At 43.3% G+C, this 20,348-nt stretch overlaps 1 protein-coding gene across 1 annotated transcript in view; it reads right to left on the bottom strand.

The window, feature by feature from the left end:
- Positions 1-466: 466 nt before the first annotated feature.
- The window catches only part of LOC110502438 (FYVE, RhoGEF and PH domain-containing protein 6), a 28,846-nt gene continuing 8,964 nt past the window's right edge, over positions 467-20,348 (bottom strand). The window contains exons 3-20 of the mRNA XM_036959911.1: positions 19,037-19,175; positions 18,156-18,254; positions 16,348-16,499; positions 15,719-15,875; positions 15,444-15,531; positions 12,914-12,964; positions 12,629-12,687; positions 12,463-12,534; positions 12,132-12,200; positions 9,162-9,245; positions 8,888-8,967; positions 6,496-6,598; positions 6,142-6,288; positions 5,704-5,806; positions 4,845-4,939; positions 4,509-4,637; positions 3,960-4,117; positions 467-2,980 (exon numbers count right to left, since the gene is read on the bottom strand). Of these exons, the coding sequence (XP_036815806.1) occupies positions 2,944-2,980; positions 3,960-4,117; positions 4,509-4,637; positions 4,845-4,939; positions 5,704-5,806; positions 6,142-6,288; positions 6,496-6,598; positions 8,888-8,967; positions 9,162-9,245; positions 12,132-12,200; positions 12,463-12,534; positions 12,629-12,687; positions 12,914-12,964; positions 15,444-15,531; positions 15,719-15,875; positions 16,348-16,499; positions 18,156-18,254; positions 19,037-19,175 (1,822 nt within the window). The 3' untranslated portion in view covers positions 467-2,943. The remainder of the gene's footprint in view (positions 2,981-3,959; positions 4,118-4,508; positions 4,638-4,844; positions 4,940-5,703; positions 5,807-6,141; positions 6,289-6,495; positions 6,599-8,887; positions 8,968-9,161; positions 9,246-12,131; positions 12,201-12,462; positions 12,535-12,628; positions 12,688-12,913; positions 12,965-15,443; positions 15,532-15,718; positions 15,876-16,347; positions 16,500-18,155; positions 18,255-19,036; positions 19,176-20,348) is intronic.

The raw sequence follows: 20,348 nt of genomic DNA, 5'->3' as shown, positions 1-20,348 counted from the left end.
ACGTCCTCCAACCTATCAGGACTCTTTCAGAATGAACTGACATGTTGTTCACCCAATCACAGGATCAGAGAATCAATCTAGTACTGAAAGTATAAGCTACAGCTAGCTAGCATCGCAGTGCATAATATGTAGTGAGTAGTTGACTCAAATTAATTTCTTCAAAAATAAAGGAGACGCAAGCGAGAGTGAGAGAGCTAGCTAGCTATATTTTGTTGTATTTTTCACTTTCACTTACTAAGCTAGTGAATGCAGCTAGCTAGTTTAGCCTACTCAAACAGAGAGAGATATGATAGCTAGCTGGCTAAGGCTATCCAACACAGGAACTCTTCCAAGTCAAGGTAAGCTTTTAGTTGTATTAATTTATTGCCACCGGGGCCCTCCGGTGTAAGTGCCAAACTGCTTGCTGTACACTGTACTGCATGATTGTAGCGGGTTTACTAACACATTCGTTTTTAGTAGCTATGTTGACAATGATGTTAGCTAATTATGGTGACAACGATGTAGCCTGTGTGTAGCGGTTAGCAGTTATGGTATGAAGTTTTAGCTTGGAAAAGTTTTTTCGCCTGGTCACAGACAGCTGTTGTGTTGTGCACTGAAGTACACAAGCGAAGGAAAAAGGTGAGGAGGAGGAGAACTGTTCAAAGTAACGGGTAATCAGAGAGATTATTCAGAACTTGATACTAATCACTTAGGCCTGCAAACTACAGTATCCTTCCCACAATTTGAGATCTCTGAGATTTTCTTTAAACCAATAGCCTAGTTTGCACCGTCAGTAAAAACAAGACAGGAATTCTGTCCCAGGCCCACAATTCTGTCGCGTTAGCCTACTGTGGATGGCATAAGAGATGAGACAGCGAAATACGACAAGTGTTTATTAAAATAGGCACATAGTGCAGAAAAGGGTAATCAGACCAGTAAATATAAAATACATGTAAACCTGATTTATTTAATATTCTATTTAAAATCAGTATCCATGATAGCAACATTTTAGAGTTTCATAACTAGGATTGAGTGCTCTAGTGCCTAATAAAGGAATATTGAGAGGTAAACTGTTGGGTTTTGATTTATTCATTCCCACAGAACAAGTGCAAAGGCCCATGTGTTCATGAGTGAATTCCCCCCCACACACAAATGAATGAATGTTTTTCAGGTGCCGTAAACAAACAGACATGTCTGGACTACTCAATGCAGTGTCTGAGATAAAGCTGTAATGGTGTGAATTATGCTCACGTTGTCTCCCCCCCCCCCCCTTGATGACATAACTGCAATGGTCTAATGAATCAACAACATTCCATAGAACAAGTCCTGTGATAAAACCACACATTTATTTGACTGTTCTGCATAATGCATTAAAATAAGATATTCAATCAACCTTAACGGTAAATACTAAAAAAATGCAGATGTCACCAGTAATGACACAATGACACGTCGGTAACAAAACTCTACAGCTCTTATGTGCAAGCCTCCAGGGCTGAAGGCATTTGAATTGGTAAAATAAGGCCAAATATGGTCTTCAACCATGTATAAGGACTTTACAACCTGGGTTGTTCCACGAAATAAGTGCCTTTTGCGTCTCTGACATTTTAAGTAGAAATCGCGGCCAAATATTGCATTTTAAAAGCCTGTTATATTAATTTGGGCTCCCGAGTGGCGCAGCGGTCTAAGGCACTGCATCTCAGTGCTAGAGGCGTCACGACAGACCCTGGTTCGATTCCAAGCTGTAGCACAACCAGAAGTGATTTGGAGTCCCATATGGCGGCACACAATTGGCCCAGCATTGTCCTGGCTAGGGTTTGGCCGGGGTAGGCCGTCATTGTAAATAAGAATTTGTTCTTAAGTGCCGTGCTTAGTTAAATAAAAATAAAAATTGAAGTGCCCTTTAATATATAGCACATGGATCATTTAATAAAACACTTGCTAAAGTGCAAAAATGATGAATTTTGAAATCCCTCCTTGGACCAACTATGAAGATTTTAACACACTTTAATCCCAACATTTATCCAAGATTTCACCATCATTGTTTGTTACTTTTACAAAGTAATTTCTGAAAATGTATTTATTTTAATGTGATTCGTGATTAATTTACATCTGTCCCTCATTTTGTCAACCCTGTTATTGTGAGCTGAACTCTCATTTTAATATGGTGAAACTATTCCTTATTATCCTTATCCTTGTTCTGCAAAATAAATATCTAATATTCAAACTATAGTGTATAAGCAGGTAAACTGGTTCTACTAATCTTGGCCATTTTCTGGGGTTTTTAAGTGGAAAAGTGAGTGGGTCGAACATAACATGTCAACCCTGTTACACATAGATGGACAGGCTAGAAATGTTTAACAAAAAAAATAAAACAAAAATCAGAAGTTTACTTTCAATTGCTCATCCCTGTGGCACACAACAAACTTCCAATCCTCCTGTCACAAGGGGATTTATGACTGTTTAAAGATGAAATCACCAACCCTGTTACTTTGGTATACCTGCACTTATACTATCGTATATTTTTTATTCAACCTCGAGATGGAAAATGTTTTTTTTTATTTTTTTATGAAGTTGAACATGTGCTCTTCATGATAAAATGTTAAAATGAGGTGAAATCCAATGTTTTATTTCACCCCGTTAGACTGCTCAAAAAGGCACCTAATTGATGGAACGACCCACCTGTGTTCTATGAGCCATAATCCCACCCAAAAATCTGCTTCATATCAACAATAAAAATGTGCATTTCATTTTTGCTTAGAAATCCTTCATTTGGGGATATAGGTATTATGCTTGCATCAGCAATGAATGCCTCCACTGTGCTCTTATTGGTTTTCAGTAGAGACATAATTAATTGTATTGCAATACAATTACAAAATTCACATCGTCATACAGTGACACGGCCACACCTTCGTAACGTCACTGCTTTAGGTACAGTTCATCGACTGCAGGTACAGAGAATGATGGTTAGAGCACCATAGCTTCCTTGAACGCATCTATCCACCTGTCAAAGACAAAATAACACCGTTAGTAGGCTATCACGTATGTGTATCACAGTTGAGAGTATGGTATCAGCATGCTTCAGTTCTTAAAATACCTTCGCTTGAAAAACAAGGGGGGGGGGGGGGGGGGGGAGCGCAATAGTACTGTTTGTCTATTTTGAGATGTTGTAGCCAGTTACACTTCCTCAAAAATAATCAAATTTATCGAAGATAACTCAATAAATCTGTCATTAATTGCCATTTTTTGCGCAATTTTACATCCAACTAAAATGTTTGGTGCAGTATTTTTCAATTAAAAAATATGCAGGAAAACGACTCGTCTCTTATTCAATGACAAATACATTATTGAAGAATCCCTTGTGTTGACCAATCACCGACAAAGGTGCGTAGACTTCAGCTCCGAACTTCGGCTTGTCCCCAGAAAAAAAATAGCGTGCCAAAAAACACCTCACCGAAGTCCAAAAACGTCACAAAATGTCATCATAATATATGCACAAACACTAGCGGACTGTTTTGGCTGGGAAGTATGCGTACGTCTTCAAGCGGGAACAAATAGGTATCCTATAGAGAAGCTGCAATATTATGTTCAGGTAAACTCTCTCCCCGGTAACTATTCCCCAGGTCGTTGCTGTAAATGAGAATGTGTTCTCAGTCAACTTTCCTGGTAAAATAAGGGGCAAATAAATAACTCTTAGAGATAAAGTGAAGTACTACCGCTTATAGCTCATCTCCCCAGCCCTTAAATCCATAACTCTGGAATCAATAACCTTGTTGCATCCCCCCCCCCCCCCTCCCACCCCTTCACTCTTCAAAAGGACCACAATGGAAATAAGCTTTTTCCTTGATGATTTTCTTCAATTGTATTTGGAGGCGTCACCGGCTGGAGCTCCCTTATGTATGTATTAAAACATATAGAAAAGATCTAATATATTCAATGAATCAGCGTCATATGATTGGCGTTCAAATCCTTCTGTACTCTACCTTTGGGCAGTTTGGCTGTCGTCTGCCTTGAAAATGTAATGCAGCGTGTTTTTGTGATAGAGCTTGAACTGTTGCTTCTGAACTGGCGGTCCTGCCCCTTCTTCCTCCTCTTTCAACATGAAGCCCAGCAATGGCTGGCTCTCTAACGCTGCCACGTCCTATGACAGACACGAGAGAGAGACAGGAGAGAGAGAGAGAGAGAGAGACAGGAGAGAGACAGGGGAGAGAGAGAGAGAGGAGAGAGAGAGAGACAGGAGAGAGAGAGAGAGAGAGAGAGAGAGGGAGAGAGAGACGGAAGTTGGATTTTGGTGAATTAAACTCAAACACAGTTGTCTTTTTCGGATTTTGGTGAATTAAACTCAAACACAGTTGTCTTTTTCATATTTAAAAAAAAACCTATAGCAGAACAGAACTGAAATACTGTCTCAAAATATAGAATAGCAGAGGCATGAGTGTTATGTGAGTAACAGGTGTAGAAAACATGGAGAAAGTCTTTGTCACAACATCTTGATCAGATGTATTTACAATACATTCTACGGCAGCACCTACCTCACTGGCAGCGTACGTATACAGGACTTTGTTCTTGATGACGAACCAAAGCCTCTTCCCCTGCTTCTTATTGCCCTTTGACCTCTGCAGGTAACCACTCATAGACGAGTTGTCTGTGTTCGCTGACACCTGAAAACACCAAAGATCATTGGATAACGTCACTGACTAATCATCAGTAACACATTGGTCGTGTTCAAATGGGCACCGAATGAATGAAAACAGTCTGAACCGGGGAGATATCTGAACGTGAAATGCTCATTTTCCATTATGAAACATTTTCCTACGATGCCCCTAACGAACGACTCTGATTGAACTTTAGAGTGGTAGACGAGTCACCTCCTTGAGGGCAGCAGGGATCTTCTTCGTTTTCCTGGCGAAAGCAAAGGAGGATTTTCCACCAGGGGAGAGAGTGGCAGACAGGTCCTTTTCACCTGGAAAAAAGGGAATCGGATAAAAGATGCGTCCATAATCACAGAGACCAAAATGTATAGTGTTCTTCTGCATGGATTTATTTCATCTAATAAAGTAAACCAATCAATCAATGAACCACTGTTTGGAAGCAAGATCTATTCTAATCTGTACTGATGTCCATCTAATGGGGGGGGAGTCCCTTTTCTGATTAAAACGACACATAGGATTTTTTTTCCCATCAAGAATGTTATTCCATATTAAAAGCCAATCCATCATTTATTGACATCACGTCATTGTTGGAGATACCTTAGCAGGTACTTGTGTTAATCTGTAAAAAATGGCTTCTGAATCTGCTGTTCTATTTGGTTTATCGCCTGCATGTCTTGTGTTCAGATACATTGCTAATGCAGCAAATGACAAGTTTATTGTCATAGTATACTGTGGTGGGAGCCCTGACAATTAACAGATGATCACGGTGACCCAAAGTGAACAAAGAAGCAAATCACTGTCAGACTGGCCAGTGGTAGCCTCATCTCGTATGGCGTGAACACAACAAGATAGAGGCTAGGGCAGTGGGCCCTCTACTGTGTACCAGTGTGTTACATGGAGACAGGCCTTACGCCTCTGCTGGCTATGATCGCACACTATGGCCAGCTGGTTCTTTAACACACAGACACACACACACACACATCTTACTTCTCTGCTGTAGTACAATAAAGCACTGATCACACACTCTGGCCAGCTGGTTCTTTAACACACACACACACACACACACACATCTTACTTCTCTGCTGTAGTACAATAAAGCACTGATCACACACTCTGGCCAGCTGGTTCTTCAGATACTCCAGACAGTGTTTGTTGGAGGAGCAGGACTGGCACACCACCTATAGATGGTATACAAACATGAATTACTATACCACGACGGGATTGTCGAATACTCGTTTCTGATTGGCTTGAACGGCATTCTAGAGTGTGCGATATTTGCAATGACATTATATCTACTGCATACCCAGAAACATAAACCAAAAGGTTGGAAGGTTCAAACATAAACCAAACGGTACAGCTTTTCTTAAATGATTGTGTGTGAAATTCTTAAACCCACTGAGGCATACTGTACGTTCTGTGGTCCCAGTGGAAGATGCCCCTCATCCATAGCGATACAGTGTAATAATGTTTTAATTCAAATGTTCTTAATGCTCTATTTATTTGTACCCATCACCTTTCCACAGGCTCGGCAGTGGTGTCGTCTCCAGGTGAGGGTGAACTCACAGGTACAGACCATACACATGGTGGCCCTCGGGTCTGGGATCCAGATAGGGGCCTTAGAACCCAAAGGGGCCCCACTGCCACTGTTCTCAGACCCAGTCTGCACATAGAAAATAATAGTATAGAACAGAATAGACTTTATTGCCCAATTTGTGAGAAATAGAACTCTGTCTTCTCCCGATCTCAACCCTATATAATATCTTATTCAAAGCCTGCAGGTATAATGCACTATGACGCAGTTATAATGCATCGTAACGCTTGTCATGTACGATCCCCTTATAACATGCTATAATTATGTCATCACTACCTCCTCCAGAGTCTTGCTGGAGATGAAGGAAATCTTCTTCCTGGTGTAGTCATTGATCGCTGTGGAGATGGCCTCCAGCCAATCATCTCTCTCAACCGCAGAACTACAGTAGAAGAAGACAGTGTCAGACTACTGCTGAACTCGACATGAAATTATTGTTTAATGCAAGGTTAAATAGATGGGTAACACCAATACTAGGCCAGCAGGTTTAATGTATTATTATGTAGTTACAATTATTTAAAATAATTGTTGTAATTAGGGCTGTGGTGGTCACGAAATTTCGTCAGCCAGTGATTGTCAAGCAAATAACTCTCGGTGTCACGGTAATTTACCTTTAATTAACATAAACACATTTAGCAACTCCTGGCTTCCGCACATATACTTTTTTTTAAAGGATTATAGGCTAATAAATCCATGTAATATAGCCTACACCTTCACAATAAATCCATTATTTTAGGCAAGTCTAAAGAAGCATGATATGAAGAAAATGTAGTCTATTTCACCAAAAAATAATAGCATACTCTGAGTTAGGTCCCGATGTGGCTATGCCAAATGGCTGTGGGCTACACTAGTTCATTTAGCAGACAAGATTTGCTTATAATTTATAATATTTTATAATATGAAGAATACAACTGAATAAAGCTGAATAAAATAGAAAGCATATTTTCTCCAAACGATTTGAGGGAGTGAACACATGCGGCTATTCTGTGTTGAGCGGTTACTTTAGTTGCTCTACAAACGTTGGGCTATATGTTTTGATTTGTAATACGTTGTAAAGGCTGCGTGATGAGACTGATGATTTGGAAAAAAAGTCGCTTGGAAGTCATGAGCTCTGCTTAGTTTTTTTACGCAGGCTGTACACACGCCAATAGTCTATCATTCACAATTTGACAAGTACTTGACAAGCCCTTCTCCCCGTGTGTGCTGCGCAATCTGAAACGTCTCTCACACACCGCTCTCCGTCACGTGATCGGGTCTGTTTTATGCAATGTGGCTGACTCAACAGATTAGAACGTTTAGAATAACATGTTGATAAACTATTAGGCTATTATTTCACATTATAGGGGCAGCAATGCGCACATGGTTGTGCTATAAGTTTAGCGGGAAAAACACCATTATCAAAAGTGACCGCAAATGCAATTATGCAGGTAATGCTTTTATTATAAAAGGGTGCATTTTTATGGTGAAAATGATCTTCCCTAAACTTGAAACTCACCCACTGCTTATAAATACAAGTTAGGCTCTACACCCCTTGTAAAGTGGATTAATGTGCTTAATTTTAAGAAGTTATTTGGTCACTTTAGTGATTACAAACCTTATTATAATATGAGGTGTGCAAATGTATTTCGAAGGCATTGTTTCTTATGATGGGCATCATTCACAACTGATAATATATAATTCACACGTGGTAGGCTAATATTGTCACCCATCAGACTATTCTTAATTTAATCTTGTCTTAAAATATACTAAATAATATAGTATGTGTGACATTTGTTTTGAATTAGAATGGACCATTATCATGCACCTGTATTTAAACAGGGGCACCAGGGAAAAATACCTGTCATCTATGCACTTAAATAGCGAATGGAGGATGCTTTTCCAGTGGTTTATTTTCATGCCAGCCAGGTAGGCTATACACCTGTTGTAAATATAAGCATGATGGTAAATATTAGGAAAGCTGAGAAATATATGTAGTAGACCTACCCTATAGAAAGCTGATGGGGTCCTCCTCTTTTTAATAGAGGCCATCACTCTGTTTTCTCGCGCAATTACATAGCCTATAGAAATGTTGCGCCACATGAGCTCATGGGCTCTCATGAAGTGTTTGATTAGATTTTCGAACACATTTACATTGATGTCATTGTGATTAGGAGGCAGTTAATATCAGGCAGTTAGCAAGTTTGGTAGACAACTAATGACCAGCAGCATCAGAGCTTAGAGACTAAAGGGTCATGTGCCCTAGTCATAAGAATGTATGAACCCTGTTATAATGTCTTATAATAATCTCATACCGATCCTGACTAAATGCCGCCAGCCATGTTCAATAATCCCTTTTATAAGAGATTATATAGCTTCATACATGCTTATCAGAATTATAACATGGGTGGCTCGAGCCCTGAATGCTGATTGGCTGACAGGGAGTGTATGGCAAAACATTTATTTGTACTGCTCTAATTACGTTGATAACCAGTTTATAATAGCAATAAGGCACCTCGGGGGTTTTGTGATATATGGCCAATATACCACGGCTAAGGGCTGTATCCAGGCACTCCGCGTTGCATCGTGCATAAGAACAGCCCTTAGCCGTGGTATAAATAAACCACACTCCCTCAGACCCTATTGCTTAAATATGAAGCATTACAACTTGCTCTATATTGTGACCGGTTCTCACCTGCCAGAGAGTATGAAGGAGCGTTCCACACTCTCAATGGTCAGCTCATTCTGAAAGGCCTCTTGGCTGGGCTTGCTGACCTGCAATCACATTCATTTTTAACATAACTATTACAAGCTCTCTTATCAGAGAAATAACATTGTTTTGTTGTAGAACATTTAAAGCTAAAAACTCATCTGAAATGTATCTCTACTGCTTTATGTGGCTCTGGCCAGAATTAGTGCACTATATAGGGAATAGGGTACCATTTCAGACACAGTTGACGAGCTCTCACCTTCATCCCAGCCAGAGACAGCATGTTGTTGAGTTTGAACTGGCCAGATTGAACAGGTGTGGTGTACAGCAACGTGTCGTTGAACTGGTTCAAAAAAAAACACACATGTATTCATTGGAATCGCTCATCAACACTCGAGAGTTTAAAGTTTTATTAGTCATCTGGGTCAGGATAAACATGGTATACGGCGTCCACCATGCAGGTTCCTTACATGCCCTAGGCTTCCGTGCTCACATGCAGGTTCCTTACATGCCCTAGGCTTCCGTGCTCACATGCAGGTTCCTTACATGCCCTAGGCTTCCGTGCTCACATGCAGGTTCCTTACATGCCCTAGGCTTCCGTGCTCACATGCAGGTTCCTTACATGCCCTAGGCTTCCGTGCTCACATGCAGGTTCCTTCTCAACAATGCAACAACAATAAGAACCAATAAAATATAAGAATGTAAATTAAATGTCTCAGTAGAATATATATTTTTTTCCCATAAGTATAATACAGGAAAGCACAGTTTATAGTCCAATATTTACACGTCCTTTGGAGAAGGGGGGATTGGGTGGGGTGGGTGGGGGGGGGGGGGGGGGGGGGTAGTGTTTAAATTTTAAATTGTGCAGTATTTAGCAATAATAATAATAACAATAATAAGAGTCTGGAAGCAGCAGTTGTGATGTGTAGCTTGAATTTCACTGAGTCATAGACACCTTCCATGACATACACTGCTGTTGGAAAGTATTCAGACCCCTTCCACTATTTTTTTTACAGCCTTTATGTTCCTCATCAATACATTTTTGCTCATTTATAAAAAAAATAAAAAAACTGAAATATCACATTTATATAAGTATTCAGACCCTTTACTCAGTACTTTGTTGAAGCACCTTTGGCAGCGATTACAGACTCGAAGTCTTCTTTGGTACGACGCTACAAGCTTGACACACCTGTATTTGGGGAGTTTCTCCCATTCTTCTCTGCAGATCCTCTCAAGCTCAGTCAGGTTGGATGGGGAACGATGCTGCACAGCTATTTTCAGGTCTCTCCAGAGATGTTCTATCGAGTTCAAGTCCGGGCTCTGGATGAGCCACTAAAGGACATTCAGAGACTTGTCCCGAAGCCACTCCTGCGTTGTCTTGGCTGTGTGCTTAGGGTCGTTGTCCTGTTGGAAGGTGAACCGTCGCCCCAGTGTGAGGTCCTGAGCACTCTGGGGCAGGCTTTCATCAAGGATCTCTCTGTACAAGGCTCCTTTCAGCTTAGCCTCAATCCTGACTAGTCTCCCAGTCCCTGCCGCTGAAAAACATTCCCACAGCATGATGCTGCCACCACCATGCTTCACCGTAGGGATGGTGCCAGGTTTCCTCCAGGCGTGACGCTTGGCATTCAGGCCAAAGAGTTCAACCTTGGTTTCATCAGACCAGAGAATCTTTAGGTGCCTTTTGGCAAACTCCAAGCGGGCTGTCATGTGCCTTTTACTGAGGAGTGGCTTCCGTCTAGCCACTCTACCCTAAAGGCCTGATTGGTGGAGTGCTGCAGAGATGGCTGTCCTTCTGGAAGGTTCTCCCATCTCCACAGAGGAACTCTAGAGCTCTGTCAGAGTGACCATCGGCTTCTTGGTCACTCACCTCCCTGACCAAGGCCCTTCTCCCCCGATTGCTCAGTTTGGCCGGTCAGCCAGCTCTGATGTGTCTTGGTGGTTCCAAACTTCTTCCATTTAAGAATGATTTTTGGTACCCTTTCCCAGATCTGTGCCTCGACACAATCCTGTCTGAGCTCTACGGACAATTCCTTCGACCTCATGGCTTGGTTTTTGCTCTGACATGCACTGTCAACAATGGGATGTTATATAGACAGGTGTGTGCCTTTCCAAATCATGTCCACTCAATTACCACAGGTGGACTCAAATCAAGTTGTAAAAACATCAAGGATGATCCATGGAAACAGGACGCACCTGAGCTCAATTTCGAGTCTCATAGCAAAGGGTCTCAATACTTATATCAATTTGCAAATATAAATTCACACACATTTCTAAAAACCTGTTTTCGCTTTGTCATTATGGGGTATTGTGATATCATTATGGGATATTGTGATGTCATTATGGGGTATTGTGATGTCATTATGGGGTATTGTGATGTCATTATGGGGTATTGTGATGTCATTATGGGGTATTGTGATGTCATTATGGGGTATTGTGTGTAGATTGCTGAAAAAAATCTATTTAATCCATTTTAGAATAAGGCTGTAATGTAACAAAATGTGGAAAAAGTCAAGTGGTCTGAATACTTTCCAACTGTACTGTAGACTGACCAGGTGAATCCAGGTGAAAGCTATGATCCCTTATTGATGTCACTTGTAAAAGCAACTTCGAATCAGTGTAGATGGGGAGGAAACGAGTTAAAGAAGGATTTGTAAGTCTTGAGACATGGATTGTGTATGTGTGCCATTCAAAGGGCGAACGGGCAAGGCAAAAGTGAAGTGCCTTTGAATGGGGTACAGTATGGTAGGAGATGCCAGGCCCACCGGTAGGAGATGCCAGGCCCACCGGTAGGAGATGCCAGGCCCACCGGTAGGAGATGCCAGGCCCACCGGTAGGAGATGCCAGGCCCACCGGTAGGAGATGCCAGGCGCACCGGTTTGTGTTAAGAACTGCAAAACCGCTGGCTTTTTCACACAACAGTTTCCTGTGTGTATCAATAATGGTCCACCACCCAAAGAACATCCAGCCAACTTGACACAACTGTGGGAAGCATTGGAGTCAACATGGACCAGCATCCCTGTGGAACGCTTTCAACACCTTGTAGAGTCTATGCCCCCGGTGAATTGAGGCTGTTCCCGTACTTCCCATGGCTATGATCAGATCTCATGATCCGATACATATTTTGGGAGAAAGGAAGGAGACACAGCTGGGTAGTGTTCAGTAGGGACGAATCAGAAGGCACTATCAGAACGAGTCAAATTAAGAAAGGCTAATTTTGTTTCCTACTCACCAGGAAGAACATCCTGGGCTGCATGACCTTCCTGGAGAGCTTCATCAGAACACCCTCTTTCAGGAACACCTGGAACACACCACACATCCGACACCAGTGATTTAACTCTTTCAGTAACACATCCGACACCAGTGATTTAACTCTTTCACTAACACACCACACATCAGACACCAGTGATTTAACTCTTTCAGTAACATATCAGACATCAGTGATTTAACTCTTTCAGTAACACATCAGACACCAGTGATTTAACTCTTTAGAAGCCAATCCATAATCAATGAAAAACCCAAATTCCTATCAGTGAGCCAGGGAGGTCCCTGCTGATACCCACCCTCCCAGGCAGGACGATCTCATGGTGTCCGTTCAGACGGCACTGAACCTGAATCAGCTTCTGGAAGTTATCCTGAGAGAAAAGATATCCAATAAATAAAAGTGAATATTCCACCACAGGTACGGTCATAAAGGCAGTGAATTAAAACAATGTTCTTCCATCTCACCCCCTGTTTCATGATGTCATTGGCATGGTTGGCCACCTCCTTCACGATGCCCAGAGCAGCTGTGGGTGGATATGGAGATACAGGGATTAGGCTACTATTATATTACTAATATAAACACATTTAACCCCCTAGACTTCCTGGTTCACTTTCGTCTTATTACAGCTACTACGTTTGTCCTGCTCTCTACAATAAATGTGGAGACCCTGTGCTTTTGAGGGGAATAAGTCTCAGAATGATTTTATGCAGAGGACATCCTTGACCATGATACCAAGTGTTTTGCTTCACCTTGTGTGTCTTTGTAATCTGCCGAGTCTGGAGACAGGTTCTTCAGGTAGTCTGAAATGACACACCATTTTAATAGAACATAAAAACATACTCTATCCAATGATGCTACACTAGGAACGGCCAATCGGCCGTTCAATAGGTCAATACAGGTGCCTTTGTTACCACGCAGGACAAGTGCCTTGAATTGTATAGGAAATTCCTGTAATGTAATTGGGACTGTGAAAATCCTGATATACAACAACCAAAAAAGGTGCTTTGTGAAATGGAATTATACAAGAGTGTCGTGGTGAAAGGGATTTTTTCACATTAGTCTCGTGCGATGCTAAGCCCTCTGTCATGTTAAAGCTCGTTATGTCATCAAATCAGATTTGGACCGCGCTTCAAAATCCGAGTACGAGTGGCTTGAGGAGTAGCTGGAAAATTCTCGACATGTTTTGAACGTCTCTGACCAGTAGAGGGTGACGTGACACCATTTAGCTTACTTCACAAATTCGCACAGTTCCCTCAAATAATTTGTATTTATTAAGGATCCCAGCAGCTACTCTTGCTGGGGTCCAGCACCACTAAGGCAATTATATACAATTTAAAATATTACATGACATTCGATTTCATAACACCTTTCACAAAATATTAAGTGTGTTCCCTCAGGCCGCTACTCCACCACTACCACACATCTACAACACAAAATCAATATGTACGTGTGTGTGTCTTATTATGTGTATGCGTGTCTGTACCTGTGTGTGTGTGTGTCTCTTCACAGTCCCGTTGTTCCATAACGTGCATTTTTATCTGTTTTTAAAATCTGATTGTACTGATGGCATCAGTTACCTGATGTGAAATAGAGTTCCATGTAGTCACGGCTCTATGTAGTACTGTGGAATAGAGTTCCATGTAGTCACGGCTCTATGTAGTACTGTGGAATAGAGTTCCATGTAGTCACGGCTCTATGTAGTACTGTGGAATAGAGTTTCATGTAGTCACGGCTCTATGTAGTACTGTGGAATAGAGTTCCATGTAGTCACGGCTCTATGTAGTACTGTGGAATAGAGTTCCATGTAGTCACGGCTCTATGTAGAACTGTGGAATAGAGTTCCATGTAGTCATGGCTCTATGTAGTACTGTTCGCCTCCCATAGTCTGTTCTGGACTTGGGGACTGTGAAGAGACCTCTGGTGGCATGTCTCGTAGGGTATGCATAAGTGTCCAAGCTGTATGCTAGTCATTTAAAAACAGACATTTCGGTGCATTCAGCATGTCAACACGTCTTACAAAAACAAGTGGTGATGAAGTCAATCTCTCTTCCACTTTGAGCCATGAGAGATTTACGTTCATATTATTAATGTTAGCTCTCTGTGTACATTGAAGGGCCAGCCTTGCTGCCCTGTTCTGAGCCAATTATAAATGTTCCTAAGTCCCTCTATGTGGCGACTGGACAGTAGTCCAGGTGCAACAAAACTAGGGCCTGTAGGACCTGCCTTGTTGATATTGTTGTTAAGGCAGAGCAGCGCTTTATTATGGACAGACTTCTCCCCATCTTATCTACTACTGCATCAATATGTTTTGGCCATGACAGTTTACAATCCAGGGTTACTACAAGCAGATCAGTCACCTCAACTTGCTCAATTTTCACATTATTCATTACAAGATTTAGTTGAGGTTTAGGGTTTAGTGAATGATTTGTCCGAAATACAATGCTTTTTAGTTTTAGAAATATTTATATAGAATATTTAGGACTAACTTATTTCTAGCCACCCATTCTGAAACTAACTGCAGCTCTTTGTTAAGTGTTGCAGTCATTTCAGTTGCTGTAGTAGCTGACGTGTATAGTGTTGAATCATCCGCGTACATAGACACACTGGCTTTGCTCAAAGCATGTTGTTAGTAAAGATTGAAAAATTAAGGGGCCTAGACAGCTGCCCTGTGGAATGCCTGATTCTACCTGGATTATGTTGGAGAGGCTTCCATTAAAGAACACCCTCTGTGTTCTGTTAGACAGGTAACTCTTTATCCACAATATAGCAGGGGGTGGAAAGCCATAACACATAAGTTTTTCCCACCAGCAGACAACGATCGATAATGTCTAAAGCCGCACTGAAGTCTAACAAAACAGCTCCCACAATCTTTTTATCATCAATTTTCTCTGAGCCAATCATCAGTCATTTGTGTAAGCACTGTGCTTGTTGAATGTCCTTCCCTATAGTAATTTTCCATCCAAGTTGTCAGACCCAGGTGGCTTGTCATTGTTGATAAACAACAATTTTTTCACCTCTTCCACACTCAAAATTACAATGATTGTCTTTCATGATTTGGTCAGATATACTTACTTAGTGGCTGCATTTGTTGCTGGCATGTCATGCCTGAATTTGCTCGTCTTACCGATGAAAAGGTGGGAGGAGTTGTTTTCGGTAATTATGTGCAATGATTTAGCAATCTTGTTACATCTCTCTGTGCACATTTGAATAGTAATAGTCTAATCCTGATATTGTCCAGGAACACGGCCCAAAATAACCACACACTCTGTTGCAGTTTACCTGTGAGCAGCATCTGATACTGAGGGATCCTCTGAACAGGCTTCAGCAGGTAATGCCTCAGAGCCAGACTGGCACAGCGAGGACCAGCCTGAGACACAGAGTCAGAAAAACATTATTTACAACACACACTAGCAGACACAAACATGCACAGACAGAAAGCCAAGCACACACACACACACACACACAAACATCAACACCCACAAAGAAAGCATATCACAAACAACGCCTTCAAGCAACAACGCACCAAAACGGGTTGACCCAGTGAGACGGTTTACCTCAAATTCCCGCACCACTGCAGCGAAGGCTGGATTCTTCCTGCTGTGCTCGTCTAGTAGGGCCACATTCTTGTCAAACTCTCTGATGTATGTGGAATACATCTTCAGATAAGGCCCTTTCTTCACAAAGATGTCAGCTAGACGACCACGTTCATCCCTGATCAATGAAACAAAGGGCTCAGACATTGAGAGAGGGAGATGGAGTCTCTGATTTATTTCAGTCGGAGCGATCACAGGATTGGTGAGAGATGCAACCAAAAGCCAGTCAAGCTTAGATTTACCACGTGATTTTGATGTGTGGTTTACCTCAGGACTGATAGTGATTTATGTAGGTGTAATTCCTTCGTCATGATTAATTAAAGGGACGTTGATGGAGATCAGTTAGTGGTGGCTCTGGTCATAGGAATTGATTCATTCTATTAATTTGATTCATTCTGAATTACACCCTTTTCACACTACAGAGTCAATCAAAGACGAGCTGTACTGAGGTGACCTGGTTATGCACCCCCTACAGATATCGGAACCTTTCTGGAAAGGACCATACGAAAACATACCGTCCGTTCCAGCACAGATCGGTTCAGGTTGGCACGGTACTGTGAAAATTAGATTGTTCTAAACTAGTACAGTACCACTGGGCGACCCTGTCCTCCAGCTCTCTGAGCAGGTCCTGGTTCAGTTCGTAGAGCTGGGGCAGATAGTACAGGATCTGGTTCAGAATAGCCTCCTCTATAATAGGCTTCCCACTCGGACGCGAAGCCTTCGCCACCGCGTCACGGAAGTCCTGTAGGGGGAGAGGGATAGACGGGTCAGAGGGAGAGACAGACAGGCAACACACCACACAGACACAGACAGCATGAGTCTGTATATCGTGGCTATTCTTTTTAGAGAACACAGAAAAGTGTTCGGCTACAATCCCATCAAACATTCTAAACTGCGAACATTTCAGTTCACTTTAGATCGGAAGGACGAGTCATCCTCGACCTCTGACCTCTATACTAAACAGTCTTCCATTATAGCCCTGTTTCCAGGAACCCCCCCCCCCCCACACACACACACACAGTCCTTAAAGAGTAGAGGGTAGCAGGAGGGGAGGGGAGGATGAGGCACAGTGCTTACTACAGATTACAACACATTCCGCACCAGATTGGCTGTAAGGGGCCCAGGCCCTGTGGCAGGGAGCTCCTGTAGATTGGCTGTAAGGGGCCCAGGCCCTGTGGCAGGGAGCTCCTGTAGATTGGCTGTAAGGGGCCCAGGCCCTGTGGCAGGGAGCTCCTGTAACTTACATCTGCAGTTCACAGTCACAATACACTGCTCAGCTTAGATGGGGGGGTTCAAGTACTGGGGTGGGTAGGAGGACTGCACAGGACACCCCCATAACAAATCATGGCTCCACCATATGAATATCAATATGCCCCATCATCACCCCCCCCCCAACCAATACATGTTCTATTACACTGGACACAAGTGTTGCTGATTTGGTTAAAAAGGTCTGATTGCTGAATCAAACACATGCCTACAGCATAACTTCCTGTCTCTCCCCCACAGTGTGGTTTCAGAGATAGTGACTCAGTCAGTCATGGTTCATCTGTGGCACAGCCTACAGCACAAGTCTCTCACTTCATATCCTGTGCAGACCTACCACCCCTTAGTCCTTGGAATGTACTGTATGTGTAAACAACGAGAAAAAAATAAACTAGTCTTGCGTACGGTAACTAATTTGAAAAATCCCTAGCTGAACCCAGACGTCAGCTATTTTACTATTACAGTTTGTTCAGATTTTGGTCTAACCAGAAAATGAGTGGTTCGACCAAAACACACAGTCACTGAGTTCAACAAACACCATTAAGTGACTCCAGCTCAGACCAGCTGAGCATGTTCTGACCAGCTGAGCATGTTCTGACCAGCTGAGCATGTTCTGACCAGCTGAGCATGTTCTGACCCGCTGAGCATGTTCTGACCCGCTGAGCATGTTCTGACCCGCTGAGCATGTTCTGACCCGCTGAGCATGTTCTGACCCGCTGAGCATGTTCTGACCAGCTGAGCATGTTCTGACCAGCTGAGCATGTTCTGACCCGCTGAGCATGTTCTCTCTCTTTCTCTCGGACCACCGTCAGATCACACCACCGCTGAGAGGCCTCGGGAAACCAACAGAGATGCAAGCTGTGCGGCTGAGAGGAGTGAGGTGTAGTGTACAAAACCCAGAAAGGCCCCTTGTGTTCCTCATAAAGGGGTGTGCCTCAGTAGTTAGCATAATCAAACACACATGGAGCAGTCTGGAGAACATACGGGACTTCTCACGAGATGAAAACTATACCGTACAGAAACACACAAACCCACAGGACTGGAGACTAAGATGGCTTCATACAAACAACAACAAAAACTGTGTTGATAGGCTATCAAATATGTAGAGAGAGGGGATAAGTGCCCGAATACTCACGATATGGAGAAGCTTCAGGACGTTGACAAATACATTCTCGGAGCTCATGATCTCTCTGGCGATGTGGACTATCTTGTTCCGCTTGGCACCACTGCCAACCTGGCACGGACACAGGTACAAACACGTCAAATAAATCACTACATTTCACCAAAGTTATTGGTTCAATACTCGCAGGGATCAGATCCTAGAAATGTATGCGTCACCGTTACCGTAAGTCCCTTTACATGCGTAGAAACGTCTGCTAAGTGGCACATTCAGTGTCTCACCTCCCTCTCCTCAGGCTTCTTAGTGTCTCACCTCCCTCTCCTCAGTGTCTCACCTCCCTCTCCTCAGGCTTCTCAGTGTCTCACCTCCCTCTCCTCAGTGTCTCACCTCCCTCTCCTCAGTGTCTCACCTCCCTCTCCTCAGTGTCTCACCTCCCTCTCCTCAGTGTCTCACCTCCCTCTCCTCAGTGTCTCACCTCCCTCTCCTCAGTGTCTCACCTCCCTCTCCTCAGTGTCTCACCTCCCTCTCCTCAGGCTTCTCAGTATCTCACCTCCCTCTCCTCAGTCTCACCTCCCTCTCCTCCCTCTCCTCAGTGTCTCACCTCCCTCTCCTCCCTCTCCTCAGTGTCTCACCTCCCTCTCCTCAGTGTCTCACCTCCCTCTCCTCAGTGTCTCACCTCCCTCTCCTCAATGTCTCACCTCCCTCTCCTCAGTGTCTCACCTCCCTTTCCTCAGTGTCTCACCTCCCTCTCCTCAGTGTCTCACCTCCCTCTCCTCAGTGTCTCACCTCCCTCTCCTCAGTGTCTCACCTCCCTCTCCTCAGTGTCTCACCTCCCTCTCCTCAGTGTCTCACCTCCCTCTCCTCAGTGTCTCACCTCCCTCTCCTCAGTGTCTCACCTCCCTCTCCTCAGGCTTCTCAGGTTCTCCTTTGCTAGAGGAGGAACTCTCATCATCCTCCTCATCTGAACTCTGAACCATGACGTCTTCATCCGACTGACCTTCATCTAGCGGGCCAACATCCTCATCTATAGAACTCCTGTTGGAACAAGAGATGATCAGTAGGAACAGACACACACACACACACACACACAGAGAAACATCCTGAAACTCAGTCTCACACCTATGGGAAAGAAGAGGTGGGAAGACAGAGTGTGACCTTAAAGTGTATAAATGTGAGAGAGGGAGAGAAGGGAACTGGGGAGGTGAGGTTAGTAACAACGTGAGATTAGTAAAATGCCTGAGTATGGATATCATTTATCATGGAGGGGGGGGTCTTTTTAACTGAAGAGTCATCATCATGTCCTGCAGTGACCACACAGTGACCACACAGTGACCCACACAGTGACCACACAGTGACCACACAGTGACCACACAGTGACCACGCAGTGACCCACAGTGACCCACACAGTGACCACACAGTGACCCACACAGTGACCACACAGTGACCACACAGTGACCCACACAGTGACCACACAGTGACCACGCAGTGACCACGCAGTGACCACACAGTGACCACACAGTGACCCACACAGTGACCACACAGTGACCACACAGTGACCACACATTAAAGAGAGACTGACCAGGGACAAGACATTTCACTATTCAATCTTTCACACACACAACATAAAAGATCAAGACAAAAAGCAATGCTTTGGGTCAGCTGAGGGGGTTTGGCTAGATGCCACCTCTGCTGCCAACCCAAACATAACAAAGGACTCTGTTCCAAACCAGTCACTCCTCCCTACTCCTAGCTGCTTGAACTTGAGGAAATGAAAGGTTTGGATAGGTGTAAGCCACAGGTCAACCCAAACATTAGAAAGCCCCGGTTCCAAACCGGTAACCCTACCCTAATCCTAACCCCTAGCAAAAGGCTAGGCAGAACTCTTGATAGGGGCTAGTAGGATTTATTTAGAACTGGGCCACAGCAAATGGCTACCTGATGTAGTCTCCTTCTCTGTGCATACTGAGGCAATATACCCTGTTTACAGTAGAGATGCTTCTATGGCTGTTTTGTGGAAGTGAGCAGCACTGACTTAAACACTGAGCCATTGGTTCAAGGCACAGAACACAGTAAACATTTTTTCAAACGCCAACTGATTTTTAGTCAGACCATTTTCAGTGCCGGTCGTACCGATGACACTGACACCATGCCTTTAAAGTCTGCACAGAATAGACCTAGACGGTAAAATGGTCACAAGAAACGTCTAAA

This window comes from Oncorhynchus mykiss, chromosome 2, assembly GCF_013265735.2.
Source record: "Oncorhynchus mykiss isolate Arlee chromosome 2, USDA_OmykA_1.1, whole genome shotgun sequence".
Taxonomy (NCBI): domain Eukaryota; kingdom Metazoa; phylum Chordata; class Actinopteri; order Salmoniformes; family Salmonidae; genus Oncorhynchus; species Oncorhynchus mykiss.
This window is presented reverse-complemented; position numbering and strand designations above follow the sequence as displayed.